The sequence below is a fragment of the Emiliania huxleyi genome (genome assembly GCF_000372725.1).
Source record: "Emiliania huxleyi CCMP1516 unplaced genomic scaffold EMIHUscaffold_92, whole genome shotgun sequence".
Taxonomy (NCBI): Eukaryota; Haptophyta; order Isochrysidales; family Noelaerhabdaceae; genus Emiliania; species Emiliania huxleyi.
Window position 1 is genome coordinate 474,663 of NW_005195149.1, and position 14,201 is coordinate 488,863.

At 67.7% G+C, this 14,201-nt stretch overlaps 2 protein-coding genes across 2 annotated transcripts in view; both read left to right on the top strand.

Moving 5' to 3' along the window:
* Positions 1–2,206, top strand: part of EMIHUDRAFT_107552 (hypothetical protein) — a gene marked incomplete at both ends in the record, with an annotated part of 6,843 nt that extends 4,637 nt beyond the window's left edge. The window contains 3 exons of the mRNA XM_005757259.1: positions 137–508; positions 760–810; positions 935–2,206. Of these exons, the coding sequence (XP_005757316.1) occupies positions 137–508; positions 760–810; positions 935–2,206 (1,695 nt within the window). The remainder of the gene's footprint in view (positions 1–136; positions 509–759; positions 811–934) is intronic.
* Positions 2,207–5,042: 2,836 nt separating this feature from the next.
* On the top strand, positions 5,043–6,635 carry EMIHUDRAFT_439092 (hypothetical protein). Its single transcript, XM_005757260.1, has 2 exons — positions 5,043–6,266; positions 6,370–6,635. Exon 1 carries the CDS (start codon positions 5,142–5,144, stop codon positions 6,084–6,086), a length of 945 nt encoding a protein of 314 aa, XP_005757317.1. The 5' UTR covers positions 5,043–5,141; the 3' UTR covers positions 6,087–6,266; positions 6,370–6,635.
* The last annotated feature ends 7,566 nt before the right edge of the window (positions 6,636–14,201 follow it).

The following is a 14,201-nucleotide window of genomic DNA, read 5'->3' on the forward strand; positions in this document are numbered from 1 at the left end:
CCCTCTGGCCGCGCCCTAGGACTCTTCTAGGACCCTTCCAGGACCCTTCCAGGACCCTTCCAGGACCCTCCCATGACCGCTCCTAGGCTGCACCGGCCGCACCGTCGGCTTCGAGAGCCGCTCGGCGCGTTTCGAGGTGAAGCTCGATCGGCCGCCGGGAGGTGCGTTTGGCCAGGGTGCGGCGGGCCAGGCCGATGCGGCGTGGAAGCGCGACGACTTTGTCCTCGTGCGCCCTTGCAACCTGTCGCGGATCGAGGCCCTGCCGGAGGACGAGGCGCGCGCGGAGCGGCTCGGCGTTCGGATGGCCAAGATGAGACGGCGCGACGGGGCCAGCCAGCAGCCGGCCGACGACGCCGACGAGGTACTCGACGCGGCGGCGGCGGCGGAGCGCGCGTTCAAGGCGGCGCAGACGGCGCAGACGGTGGCGGCGACGGCGGAGGCGCGCGCGCAGGCTGCCGAGAGCCGAGTCGTCGCCGCGAACGCAGAGGTTGCTCGAGCGGCGGCTGCGGTGCGCCCCGCCCCGGGCCTCACATACCCGACGGCACACTACCCCCCGGCACAGCCCCACACAGCACACATTCCCCGCGGCACAGCGTTACGGCACCGCCCCACGGCACAGCCCCACACAGCACGCAGCCGCGCGCGCACAGCCCCACACAGCACGCAGCAGCGCGCGCACAGCACAGCCCCACCCGCAGACCAGCCCCCACCCACAGCGCAACACGCCGGCACGGGCGCACGCCAGCGACGTGTCCGCAGGTGCGCGAGTCGGAGCGAGACCGCGAGGAGAGCAAGCGCGCGCTGGCAGAGGTTGTGGCCAGGCTGCAGGACCTCGAGGAGGCCGCGCAGGCAGAGAGCCGCTCTCTTGCAAAGGGGAGCGCTACCCGAGATGCATCCCGAGACTTGTGACCGGCGAGAGTCGCCCGAGGCGTAGGCGGGGGCGCTCGCCAAGGACAAGGCGTTGGCCGAGGCGGCCAAGGAGCGCTCCGCTAGGGAGTGGGCGGCGAGAGAGCTCGCCGGTACGCGCAAGGAGCTCGAGCGCCTGCAAAAGCGGGAGGAGGTGGTGTCGCGGGTGCGCGAGCTCAAGGAGGCGGAGCGGGTGGAGAAGCGCTCGCCCCAGTCCGTGTCCAACTCGGGCAACGTCTCGGACAAGTCCAACTCGGCCCTCTCCGCCAGCGAGTTGGAGGAGGCGGCGAGTATTGCAGAGGTGCTGGGGCTGGGGGGCGAGGAGAGGCGACAGGGCGCAGCGGGCGGCGGCGGAGGCGAGGACGTCGACGACTTGCCGCTCCATCCAGAAGGGGCGGGGCTGTATGAGAGCGCCGGCTGGGAGAGTGGCAGGGATGGGTGTCCCAGAGCGCCGTACGACGACGAGGGCGGAGAGGCCAAGGCGGCTGCGGACGCGGAGCGGTGTGAAGAGCCGCACTCCGCAGCGCAGCAGGCCCGCCTCACGCCCATCGACGCGCCGGAGGCGGAGGCGGAGGCGGCAGAGGTTGAGCAGGGGGCGGACGAGGCGGCCGTGAAGGGGGCGGCGGTGGAGGCTTCGGTGGTGGAGGCGGTGGAGGCGGTGGCAGCGGCGGCGGCGGCGGAGGCGGCGGAGGCGGCGGAGGCGGCGGAGGCGGCGGAGGCGGCGGCGGAGGCGGAGGCGGCGGAGGCGGAGGCGGCGGAGGCGGAGGCGGAGGCGGAGGCGGAGGCGGAGGCGGAGGCCAAAGATGCAGCGGCGACGGCGGAGGTGGAGGTTGCGATGCCGTCGCCGTCGACGCTGGAGGCGATGCAGAGGCGCGAGGCGTCGCAACGGCAGGGGCTGCTCGAGGTCAAGAACAGCATCGCCGCGGCGCACGCCGCCGGCCAGTCTTTCGCCGCCTTCAAGGAGGCGTACCGCCCGGTCGGGGTCGACGGGAAGCTCAAGGAGCTGTGGGCCGAGGTGACCGGGCAGATCGGGTCGATCACGCGCGACAACCGGCTCGGGGTCCCCCTCCAGGCGCGCGGCGAGGAGGCGGCCGCCGAGGGCGAGGTGAGTCCAGCGGCCGTGCTCAGGCCGCCCATGAAGGCCCCGCCGCCCACTCCGAAGAGCGATGTCGACTTCCTCAAGCAGATTGGCCACTCTCTCGGTGGCGCGGAGGGGGGACAGGCGGGCAGCCGGCCCGAGGCTCCGCCGGCCAGCCCGAAGGAGGAAGATGTCGAGGTCCTGAGACGGTTGGGATTTTGACGGGAAGGTGGACTAGCCAATGCGCGGGAACATCGCCCGCCGCGAGGGGGACCGTGGCGCGCGCGGAAGCTCAGGAAAGGGGAGCTTTTTACCGAACGGCGCTCCCCACTGGGTCCACCCCGCGCTAGATATGCTGAGCTCTTCCTCTGGGTGACAGAGGAGACCCATTGCCAGTCGCCAGAGCTTCCACCCGCCGATCCGGGAAGCTCGGCTGTGATACTTCCCGTGTCCCGCGTATTCTCTTTTGACGCGTCCTGCGCGTATGCGGCGTGCGGACCAGAGCGGCGATGCACGCCTCAATCTCGGCGCTCGCAACGTCGATGCGCCGCTCGAGGGCAATGCGTGCTGAGCGGCCCTCCTCGAGCGCTCCCCCGGCGTGGAGCAAAAAAGAAACCGTTCGCATCAGCGAAAGCTCTCAAAAAGAAAGAATTATCCAACCCCCTTCGCTTCCTCCTCCGTCTTCGGCGTGCCGTCCTCCACCATCCCTCTCTTGGGCGCTCCTTTTCTTTCTTTTCCCTCCGTCTTCGCCGCCTCCTCCTACCTCGCCGCCTCCTCCTCCATCTTTGCCTCCTCCTTCACCACCTCCCTCGACACCTCCTCCTCCACCCCCGCTGACGAGGATCGACCCGCCGCCGCTGCTACCGAGGGAGGGATGGTTCGAGAAGTGTTAGAGAGAGATTTTTGAAGACCAACAAGAAATCACGACTCTCACAGTGATTTGGGCTCGGCAGCTTGTTAGCCCTCAGCCGAAGCTGGGGCCGGTCCCGTAGCCGAGAGCTCTCTCTTCCGAGAAGTGTTTGGGGGAGATAAGGTCTGTATGAGAACAACTTGAGTCTTACGATTCCTTCCGTTCTTCCCGGCTGTCCGAGAGCGCGAGAGCACTTGAGAGGATCGTTTCCTTGTGCCCATGTTGCTCCAGGCTGCGCCAGTCCGCGCCCTCGTTGTGCCGTCGGCTCTGAGAAAGAAAGAAAGAATTTTACAACAAAACTCCCTCGAAAGAAAGAATGCAGCAAGACATGTTCGACGCCATCGTCAACGACCCGAAGGTGCACCTGGCGACGCGAGCGCACTTCCGCGCGACGAAGCAACTCGGGGCGGGCGCGGTGCTCGGCATCGACGTCGTCCACAAAGCCGTCGAGCTGCACGACCAGGCGTGGCTCCACGAGGCGCAGGGCTACCTCAACCACCCCAAGGGCGCCATCACCCTCGCCACGCGCTGCATCGGCGTGGGCCCCAACTCGGTGTGCATCTACCACCGCTCGAGGCTACCAGGATGCGTCCCGTGCGACATCGGCGAAGCGCGAGTGCCACGCACGCTGTCGCTCTTCGAGCACCTCAGTGGCACGCACTGGGACGGGTGCAACTACGGCGGCTGGTTGGCCACGGGGCACGCATCCCTCAACACCCACGTCACGGACATCGCCCGCGCCTTCGGCGCCTCGGCAAAGGTCATGGAGGTGAGGCTCGGCTGCAGGGACCCGACGCGGGCGCACGATCCGGACACCAACCCGTACCAGCGGGGCGACGGCGTCTTCGGCAACTATGCAGAGTCGGCACGCGCCGTGGTGTACGACGGCACGTGCGTCACCGCGGTGCACCACGACAGGCTGCGCCCGCTGGCGAGCGGCAAGCACCTGGCCACCGACTACGCCGAGGCGACGAAGCGGAAGGCCAAGGCAGCGGCGTGCGACGCCAAAAACTGCGACTTTATGACGTGGGCGGCGAGCACGCGTGGCGGCATCGGGCACGAGGCGGCGACGTGGTTCAACACCAACTTCGACATCAAGGCTGCTAAGGCATCCTCCGACAGCGAACGATGGCGGGTCAGCAGCGAGCGCAAGCGCTTCCTGCAAGTGCACTCGACCATCGTCGCGAGGCGCAACGCCGCCATCTTCGACTACAACGCGTGGCCGAAGATGGGCGGCGAGATGCCGCGGGCGCCTCGGGTGCAGTACGAATAGGGACGGGCGAGGGAGGAGGGGCGCTGACCACGGGCGACTACGTGTCGAAGGTTCGACGACGACTACTCGCCGCCTGGGTCGTTTGGGGCGCGCGGCTCCGTCGAGGACCAGGCGCGCCCCCTACCCGGCGCGGCGTAGGTCCCACTCTGGCGAAGAGAGGGGAGGCACGGTCGACAGCCCGATCCATCAACTACACTCATCTTCTGGGGCTTGGCCCCGTGCAACAGCGGTCCGGCAGGCTGCCCCCAAGGCCCCCCGGGCCGCTGCGGGTTTGGGAGTTATGCTTAGGCACAGCTTCGGAGATGGCAGCCCCTCTCTGGGGTGTTGCATAGGCGGGGAGTCTCCCCCGCTGGTCTCCTCCTTCCCATTTTTTCTTTTCTTTTGAGAGCAGGACGCCGGGTTTGTCTTGTATGTGCATGTCGGGCCTGGGTGTGTGCGAGGGGCAGAAGGGGCGGGGGCGTGCGGGGAAGGGGCCCAACGTCGGGCGGCCTGTCGGGGTCCGGAGGATTCGAGGCGGGAACGAGGAGGGGAGAATGGGCGGTCGGCGTCGGGGTAGAGCAACAGGTGCGTACGCGGTACGGGGTAGCCGTCACTCTCCTGCCTCAAAAGGGCGGGGCTGTCCCGGAAAGTGAGAAACGCCGGGCAGCGTGGCGCATTACTGAACCCTCCCATACGTGCTCGTACTCCTCCTTTGCTGTCCCATCTCCTCATCTCTTTCCCGCCTGGGCGGGGCAGTGGGCGGGCGCGCGGTGCGGCGTGGCGTGTGAGTGTGTGCGACTGCAATGAAGGACCGCTCGCAAGAGACCATTGGGTTTGTACTATTAACAACGAAGGCGCTCTCAAAAAAAGAAAACAGCTCGCTCGTCGAGCGATGTGGCGGTGAGTGAGAGAGCTTGCCCCGGGCCTCGGGCGCCAGAATCTTTGCCTTCGCGCGTCGGTGTGCGCCGCCCAGGGGCGAGTACGGCCCCGGGGCCATGGACGAGCTTCAAGCGGCGCGGGCAGCCGTGCTCTCGTTCCGAGACGACCGCGACCCCGCCTATGATGCAGCCGTGCTTCGCTTGCTCAGGGCCGAGGCGGCAGCGGGCGAGGCATTCCGAGGCTGCACCGGCTCCTGGTCTCGAACCACAGTCCCAAATGTGCGCTTTGCGCACCGTCTCCTCACTGGGGTGGCGAGAGACCACCAGGATCCAACGCGCTGCCGCAGCGAGCGGCACGGTGACGAGCGGCGTGTTGAGCGGAAGCGCGGCAGAGAGGGCAGCAGAGAGGACCGGCGGCGGCAGCGGCACCGCCACAGCGGCAGCCACAGCGGAGAGAGCAGCGAGCGCGGCAGCGACGGGGACAGGACGCGAGGGCGTGAGCGCCGGCATCGCCGCAGGCGAAGAGAGGGGGACCAGAGCCATGGGAGGGCTCCGGCAAAGCGAGCTGCGGCGGCGCCGGCCGTAGCAAAGGCGGCTGCGGCGCCGACGACGTGGGCTGTAAAGGGGCTGCGCGTCCGGCGTGGAGATGCGACGGCGGTGGTGGTGGCGGCGCGAGAGGCGAACGCGCTCTGCGTGCGGCGCGACGGCGCGGGCGGCGTGGAGACGTGCCGCGAAGACGAGCTGCAGCCGTCGCTGCCTTCGGTGGGTTGTGAGGTCATGATCGTTCGAGGCGGTCATCGTGGCGAAGTTGGGACCCTGATCGAGGTGTCAGGGGGCGATGTACTCGTGCGGCTCGTGGAGAAGGGGGATCAGACGCGAGTGAGGAGTGGCGACGTTTGCGAGTGGACGATTCGTCGCGAAAACTTTGGCGTCCCGGCAGGAGATGAGTTTGGCGGCTTTGGAGCTCCGGGCTACGCCACCGCCGTCTCGCGCTTTGCAGAGGCTTCCCGCCTCGAGTGCTTCATGGAGGAGCGTTGGGGGCTGATGCACGATGGGTGGTGAAGCGCTAATTAAGCGCCGCGCGCGCCGCCGCGACCCGCAGTGCCTGAGTCAGGCGTGGTGCGGAAGGTGCGGCAGCGGCGGGTGGCGGGCGAAGAGGGCGGCGAGGGCGGCGGCGGCGGCGGGAAGAAGAAGAAGAAGAAGAGGGCCACAATCTGCGAGCTCAACGGCTGGCAGTGGGAGGCGAGTGAGAAGTTCGACATTGAGCGCATTCTCACACTCGCACCCGCCCTCGCCCATTGCACTCCATCGCTCATGTGGCCGCCCACCTATTCTCGCCTCACAGGGCAGGAAGCGGGTCGAGGTGTCGTACTGTTTGATCCTCTGGAAGGGGTACCCGCCTGAGTTGGCGACTTGGGAGCTGGAGTCACTTTTCGACGCATACGAGGCGGAGCTCGATGCGGCGGCTCCTGAGCTCGGAGCACGGAGGAGGCGGAGGAGGACGAGAGGAGGGCGAGCGGAGGAGTGAGGAGCGCGGGCCTAGCGGGCGTTCTCTGCCCCCGTCGCGTGTTATGCGCTCTTATGAGACGATGACCGGTGAGGTGTGACCTATGCATGCACATGCACATGCACATGCACATGCACCACTCTTCGTCGCGCACTTGGGGCTCACGCATGTGACACAACAGTCAACACGATCTCACATGGATCATGTGGTCTCTCACAGTCTGCACGAGCGATTGCGAATTAATCATTATCGTACGACAACACCTGAGAGACATATGACATGTGCATCAAAAGAGATTTTTCCCCCGAGAGTAATTTCGTAGCTCCAAACCAGCTGCCATCTACACGCATCGCACCTACGAGATAAAACGAGGCGGGCGTGAGGTCGAGTGAGGACCTCTGTTGGCGGCGCGCAGGGGGAGATGGGTGCGAATGTGTGTGGCCTACTGGCCCGGGACGCGCAGCGGGCGATGCGCGACCGGGCTAGCGAGGACACGGGAGTCTGGCTTCAGGGAACGGGCCCCGGCCGACGGGAGCGACCAGGACCAACTGATTAGAAGCAGAGGGCGGCGCTTTGCTTCCGGTCTCAGATAGCGGGGGCCAGCCTGCCGGGGTGCCCCCCGGCAGGTGGCGCGGCATCGCCAGGGAGTGGCTAGCTTGACGGGTCTATCACAACCCTTGGTACAGTGTCCTCACTGACCGGCGGAGCTGGGCGGGCGGGCGGCGGGCGGGCGGGCGGCGGGCGGGCGGTGGAGTTTTGTTGTGAATTGCAAGTTCTTTTCGCACACCAGTCCTGTGCCCAGTGTTGTGCGACGGAGTTTTCTTGGAAGAAGTGGTGTACCTGTGTTAGTGCCAGTGCGCGCCAGTCCCGTGCCCAGGGCCGGGGAGCTAAGGAGCGCACCCAGCGGGCCGGGAAGATTCAAGTTATTTCTTTTTTCAATGCTCGGGCGCGGAGAAGGGGGGGGGGGGGGGATCTACACCTTTGAGAATCCCCAGCGTGCCACCCTCCTAGTCACACTCTCAATATCTCGACTGAAGTGCTGCGATCGGCTTGCCCCATTTCTTTTTTCCTTTCTTTTTTTGGGTCCTGTGGGCACCCTAACGTACATCAACCGCTTCCACTTCGAAGCCATCCAGGGAATCCACGCCGGGTGGCGCAAGTCCGGCGTCGTGGCAAGCACGGCCTCAAGGAGTACCTGGCTACGGTTGAGACCCCCGTCAGCCCTTTAGTTGGAGGTTGAGGCCTCGGGGGGGGGGGGGGGGGAGACGTCTGAGCAGAAATAAAAAACTCCTGTGAAAAGACGGCGACACAGAGATGCGCACGCCGCGCATTGAGTGCGCCTGGCGAGAGCGCCACGGGGTGGAAGGAGTGGACTGGTCTGGCCTCTCCACGGAACGGCTCGTCGTCCTGCAGATCGTGTACGCCGACTTCTTCGTCTACGGGCTGACGAAGTGCATCGCGGTCAATCCGGACGGCGCTCGGCCCGATCTCGAAGCGTTCCGCTGGCTCGTCGGCAGGTCTTGGTCATCCTACACCGCCGCTGTGCTTGAGGCGTGCCGTGCTGTGCTGTCGGCCGCACACCCGCCCGCCACCCGCCCACGTGCCTCGCCGCTCGCCCTCCCTCGGTCAGATTCACAAGGCGCTGCTCGGTCACCGGACCGGCGTGCGAGAGTACGAGCTGTTCGAGACCTATGTGGTGCCCGACGAACCGCTGGCCGGGAAGCCCTTCCCGAAGGTCGGCTCGCGCCGCAGCAAGGCGCAGCGAGGCGGCGAGCGCTGCGACGTGCGCTACTCGGCGGAGCCGGAGGTTGCCCTGCTGCCCGTCTCGATGCTCGCCTCGGACATCTGCCCGGTTACAAATCTGCGCCGCTCGGACGGCAAGTGGATCAAGGTCGGCGAATGCCGGCCGATCGTGCCTATCGGTCTCAGCAAAGAGGACGCGTTGATGGCCCTCTTCAAGCACATGCCCGACGTGCGCCCACCGCCCTTCCCCGCAGCGCCGCGCCGCACCACGCCCGTCTTGAGCACCCCTCCGCCTTGAGCAGGGACGGTACCTGCCCCCGCACAAGTCGGGCAAGGGCAAAGCGCGCGCGCGCGACGCGGACACGGAGGCGCCAAAGGGGCTAAAGGGGCTGTGCAGTGGACGGAGAGAGAGGCCGGAGGAGCAGTGCATACTCCCGTTCAGGGGGGTGCGCCCAGGCCGCATCGCCTGGGTCTCAGTGGAGCCGCACCTCAAACGGCCCGACAAGGCCCAGAAGGTGGGGGAGAACACGCTCTTCCAGAAGCCACCCGCGCTTGACCCGCCCGACCACCCGTGGCACCGCTACCCGGTCATCGTGATCAGCGTCTTTCAGGACGTGCCGCCCATCTTCGACGCGAGCGGCACGTACGCACTCGTCGAGGCGGTGCCGCCGGGCGGGCCGACGTGGACGGTGCACAAGTCGCAGCTGCTCAACTTCGCTGCGATGGCGTCCCGGCGGTGGGCGGCGCGCGCGGACATCCCCTCCTTTTGCGCGAGCGTCGGCTTGGCGGCCGAGATGGCCGCGCTGCGCCAGGGCGACCCTCTCCCTCGCGTGCTGCGGCGGCTCTTCCCGACGGCGTCCTCTGCTGATGCGCCAGGCGAGCTGTGCACGTGGCTCTGCGTGTCGCCCGCCGAGTTTGACGAGATCGATTTACAGCGAGACGGGCAGGCCATGAACGCCCCGATACCGCGCGGCCGCGTCACTGGAGGCGCCGCGGCGTCGTCGTCGTCGCAGCCGCCCGAGGAGGGCGTCGAGGAGAAGGGCTCGCTGCCGCCCGAGGGCGGCTCCGAGGATGACGGCTACGACTCCCCACCAGGCCCCGACCCCGACGCGGTGAATCCGCCGCTAGGAGAGGACGCGCGCGACCACAGGCAGGCCGCTTTGGAGCGCAAGGAGCGGTTTCGCATGCTAATCGAGTACTTGCCTCTTCTGCCGAGGACGCACCCCCCGCCCGTCGAGTACACGACGGCCACGGCGTTGCGCGCTTTGGCGGACGAGGCGCGGCGGAGCAGAAAGCGTGCCGCGCTCATCCGCGTGTGCCAGACCATGCCTAGGGAGGTGGCGGGAGGGAATGACATGGCTCCCCAGGCGAAGCGGCTCCTCGAGGACGGAGTCTCGCCAGAGACAACGTCGCCATCGGGTGCGCCTTGCCTTTGGTTGGCGAGCAGAGCGTTGAATGTGGAGGCGGTCGAGGCGCTGCTCGAGGCGGGGGCGGACCCTCGCAGGCCGCACGAGGGGCGGTCGCCGCTCGAGGTGACGAGCAATGCCCGCAAAGTCGAGCACGAGCACTACACGGAGCTGAGGAGGGCCATCGTGGGATTGCTCGAGGCGCGCGTTGGCGCTTCGCCTGTGAGGGCGCCCCCGGAGGCCGACCGACCCGTCGCTTCACGAGAAGCTCACGACGGGCACCCTCGACTTTGAGGTGCCTGCTAATTACGTCGGCGGCCCTCGGATGTACAGCGCCCGTGACGAGGGCCACCCTTTGCTGATTACGGGCCGCGAGATCTCTCCCCGGGACGTGTACGTGCGGGTGGCGCCATTCGAGCCGCAGGCGGTGGACTTGCACTTCCCCGAGCATGAGTTCTCCTTGCACCGGCTCCATATCGCCCCGTTTGTGGCGGGCTTCAGCGACGCGTGGGAGAAGGCGCTCACCAACGGTGTCTTTACGACACATGCTCGGCAAGAGCGGCTCTTAGTTCAGCGGCTCTTGAGCGCGGTAGAGTACATGGAAGATTTCCATGCGAGGTGTAGCGGGGGACGTTCGGAGGGGCGGTCGCCGACGGTGGAGGTCCTGTGGCGGATGGCGATGGGGGAGCATCCCCTGCGCCTGGGCGGCTCGCCAGATACCCACATACCCTGCGGAGAGGCGGGGTGGGCAGTGAGATCTCGGTTTGTGTCCTATTTGAGACTCCGCTCCCGATTCATACAAAGCTAGTGAGGGAAATGGTAAATTTTGAAAGTCGCACTCAGAAGCCCGCACCTTTGGGCATATCGGGGCTTTGCTCACTGATGCGCGGCACACCGCACATCAGCGTTTGGTTGCTCTCGCCTCTCCACCTTGTGCCGTGGGGCCTATCTGCTATCTCGAGCCTCTCCACCTGTGTGCCGTGGGGCCTTGTTGTCCTGAGGACCGGTGGTTACAGCAGCAGCAGGAGTATAAAAGAATAAGAAAACAAGCCGGCCAATCATCGGGCCCCTGCTCGATGCAAAGTCGATGCAAAGTCGATGCGTTCACAGCTGACCACTCGCAGACAGGGGTCCAAAGGCATGCACGCACCGCTGCCTCGCTCTCTCTCTCTCTCTCTCGGCGCCTCCCGGCTCTCTCTCCACACGTCGGCCGTCACCCGGCACCGATGGCGCCCCGCCTCTTCATGCGTGTGTGTTTGGAGTCGGACGGCTCGCTGCGGCTGCGCTTGGGCGGCCGCGGCTGCGCCCCTGCCGGCGCCGTCGCCCCGGCGGCGGGGGCGTGGATCACTGGCCCGGCAGCGATGGACGCCGCGGCGACGAAGTCGGCGACGACAGTCGACGACGCCGCGCCCCCGGCCGCCTCCGGGCAGGGCTGGCACTGGCGCAGCAGCGGGTGCATGGAGCAGACCCACTGCTCGTCGGGCGAGCCGGGCGTGGGCGTGCCCTCCGGCAGAAACTGCCACGCAGAGCAGCCGCCGCATTCGATCCAGTGCACCTCGGCCGGCCGCCCCCTGTCAACAGGCTGCCAGGTGAGAGATGTGAGCGCGCCGTATGAGCCGCACGATAATTGTCGCACTTGGGATCTCCCCTCACGGAGGTGCCCGCCATCAGCACCTCCTCCTTCTCCATCAGGACAGTACGAAAGACTGCCGCCATATCCGACACCTCGAGGCGATTGAGCGTGCCGGCCATCTCCACGGCGAGGCGGCTGGCGGACGCGTACAACCGCCCCGCGCGCGCCACCGCCGCGGCGTGGCCCAGCTTGTCCGGGTCGAAGGCGTTGAGTTTCACTATCTTGCCGCGAACGTACTTCGTGGAGCGGTACCTCTTGCTCTGCTTGTCCCACGAGACGCCGAGAGGGAGGTCCTTGCTCGGCCCGCCCTCCTTTTGTTTGAGGGCCTGGTTCTGAGGCAGGCAGGGAGGGGAAGGAGGGAGGGAGGGGGTGAGCAGGTCGGGCCCGCAAGCAGGCGAGAGGGGGGGGTGTAGGGGAGGGAGGGAGGGAGGTGAGCAGGTCGGGCGGCGACGCGGGGCCGGGCGGGGCGGCGCGCCTTGATCATCTCGATCTGCCGCTTGAGCGCCGCGTCGGACTTCGCCTGCGACGGTGGGGGAGGGAGGGTGAGCCAGTCGGGCCCGCAAGCGGAGGCTCTCCTCGCCGCCGCCCTCTCGCCGGCGGCGGGCGAGGGAGCGGGGGAGGCGGGGCGGGGGGCGGGAGAGCACGGCAGGAGAGAGGGGGGGGGAAGTAGGGGAGGGAGGGACGGAGGTGAGCAGGTCGGGCGGCGACGCGGGGCCGGGCGGGGCGGCGCGCCTTGGACGTCAGCTCCCGGCGCTTCGCGAGCTTCTCCTGGTCGGGCGTCGCCTCGCCCTTCTCGACAGCCTTCTTCGCCATCTTCTCCCCGTCGTGCCGCTTGAGCGCCGCGTCGGACATCGCCTGCGACGGTGGGGGAGGGAGGGAGGGTGAGCCAGTCGGGCCCGCAAGCGGAGGCTCTCCTCGCCGCCGCCCTCTCGCCGGCGGCGGGCGAGGGGGCGGAGGAGGCGGGGCGGGGGGCGGGAGAGCACGGCAGGAGAGAGGGGGGGGGAAGTAGGGGAGGGAGGGACGGAGGTGAGCAGGTCGGGCGGCGACGCGGGGCCGGGCGGGGCGGCGCGCCAAACTACTTCCACCCTGGCCTCCGCTGGGCGCTCCGCCGCCGAGCTGCGCGGTTGCTGCGTAGCCGCGGCGGCTCTCGGTGCCGATCTTCGGGCCGAGGTAGAGAGCGCCGACGCACTCCATCGCCCTAAGCACGCGGAGAGTGGTGGTGAGGCTCGCCCGAGGGGGGCTGGCCGCGTGGCGGGCCGCACAGGGCCACGTCGTCGCTGCCGTCGACGAAGATGCGAACGCCGTGCCCTCCGGTCGCGTCGGCCGGCAGGTCGGCGGCGCACGCGGCCAAGTGCAGAACCTGCATCAGCCCGTTCGCGCCGCTCGAGTTGATTTCGCCATATTTGCTGCGGTCGCCGGCAAAATTGACGTCTCGGCCCTTGCCCGCCATCACGAGGAGGTACACGCGCCCTTCCTGCCGCTCAGACTCCTCCACCTGCTCGAGGAGGGCCTCGACCCGCGTCCTCAGGACGGCGAGCTGCAGATCGAGGGGCCGCTGCGTGTTAGTCGAGCCGACGCTGCGAGCATTCACCGCCTCCCAGACGGCTTTGGACTGAGGCTTCCCCTGGAGGAAGTCGTGCAGCCGCCTACACAATACAACTGTGACACGTCGTGGACACGTCACGGGCCAGCGCCACCGCCGCCGACAGCACGAGCCTCAGGGCCGAAGTCCGGATCCAGCCCACGGCGATGTACGAGCCCTGGTTGATGTTGTCGACGTCCTTCACGCTCATCAGCTCCAGGAAGTCGGGGATGGCATCCGAGAAGCCGAGCGGGTCGTCGAAGTCGTCGAGGGCCGGGGCGAGCTTGAGCATCGCCTATAGTGTGGCCCGACTCGCACTGAGCCCGGCACTCGGCACTCGAGATGGGCTTCCAAATTGCGGCGCCTCGAGCTGCCCGTCGCTGAATCGGGTGAGCGCGCCCTCCATGGTGCAGGCGTTGCCGAAGCCGGCGAGCAGCCCGCGAGCCCTCCGCTTGTCCACGTCGCCGAGCGCCTTGTACCTCAGCTCCACGCGCTGCACGAGCACGCGGACGGCCTCGGGCGCGGCGCCCGAGCACGTGAAGAAGAGGTCCGCATCGATCTCGGAGTCGGCGCGGGCGACGCGCCCGCGCGCCCACTCCACGTAGAAGCCCGCCTTGTCGTCGGCGGGCAGGTACTTCTTCTTATCCACAAGCTTCACCACGCTGCGCGCGTCCCCCAGCGAGCGAGGCGTGCGGTACAGGTGGAAGGTACGGCCCTTCACGTCCTTCGCGATGGCCGCCACCTCGTCGTCGATGTTGGCCGCTCGCCCCGCCGGCAGCATCACCTGCAAGCACGGCGCCGCGCCGCCGCTGACGACAAATGACTGCACCGTAGACAGCTGCGGCGCGTTCGAGTGGAGGGAGGGGCTGATGAGCTCGATGACGAACGTGTCGTCGCGCCGCAACGGGTCGACCACCTCGAGGTAGTAGATCTTGTCCTTGCACGCCTCCCCCCATGTCCGCGTCACGATGAGCGCAGCAGCGGTAAGCGCGACCCTCATCGCGGCGATCGCGTCCTCCAGCTTGCTGGTGTACAGGACGTCGATGTCTCCGGGCTGCATGCCCTCCCAGAGCGTGACGGGGCACGCGCAGCTCCCCTTGAAGTCGAGGTTCGCCTTGATGACCGCGGCCGCAACGCGCATCCAGAGCGGGGCCGTCTTGTCGGGGGCCGCGAAGTTCCGCCGCCACTCCTCCTCCTCCTCCTGCAGCGGAGGGAGAGGGGGGGGAAGCGCTGTCGGTGCAGTTTACGTTGGGGTGACGTGGAGGGGGGGGAGAGCCGTCGGGGGGTGGTTAGTCTTTGCGTCTGT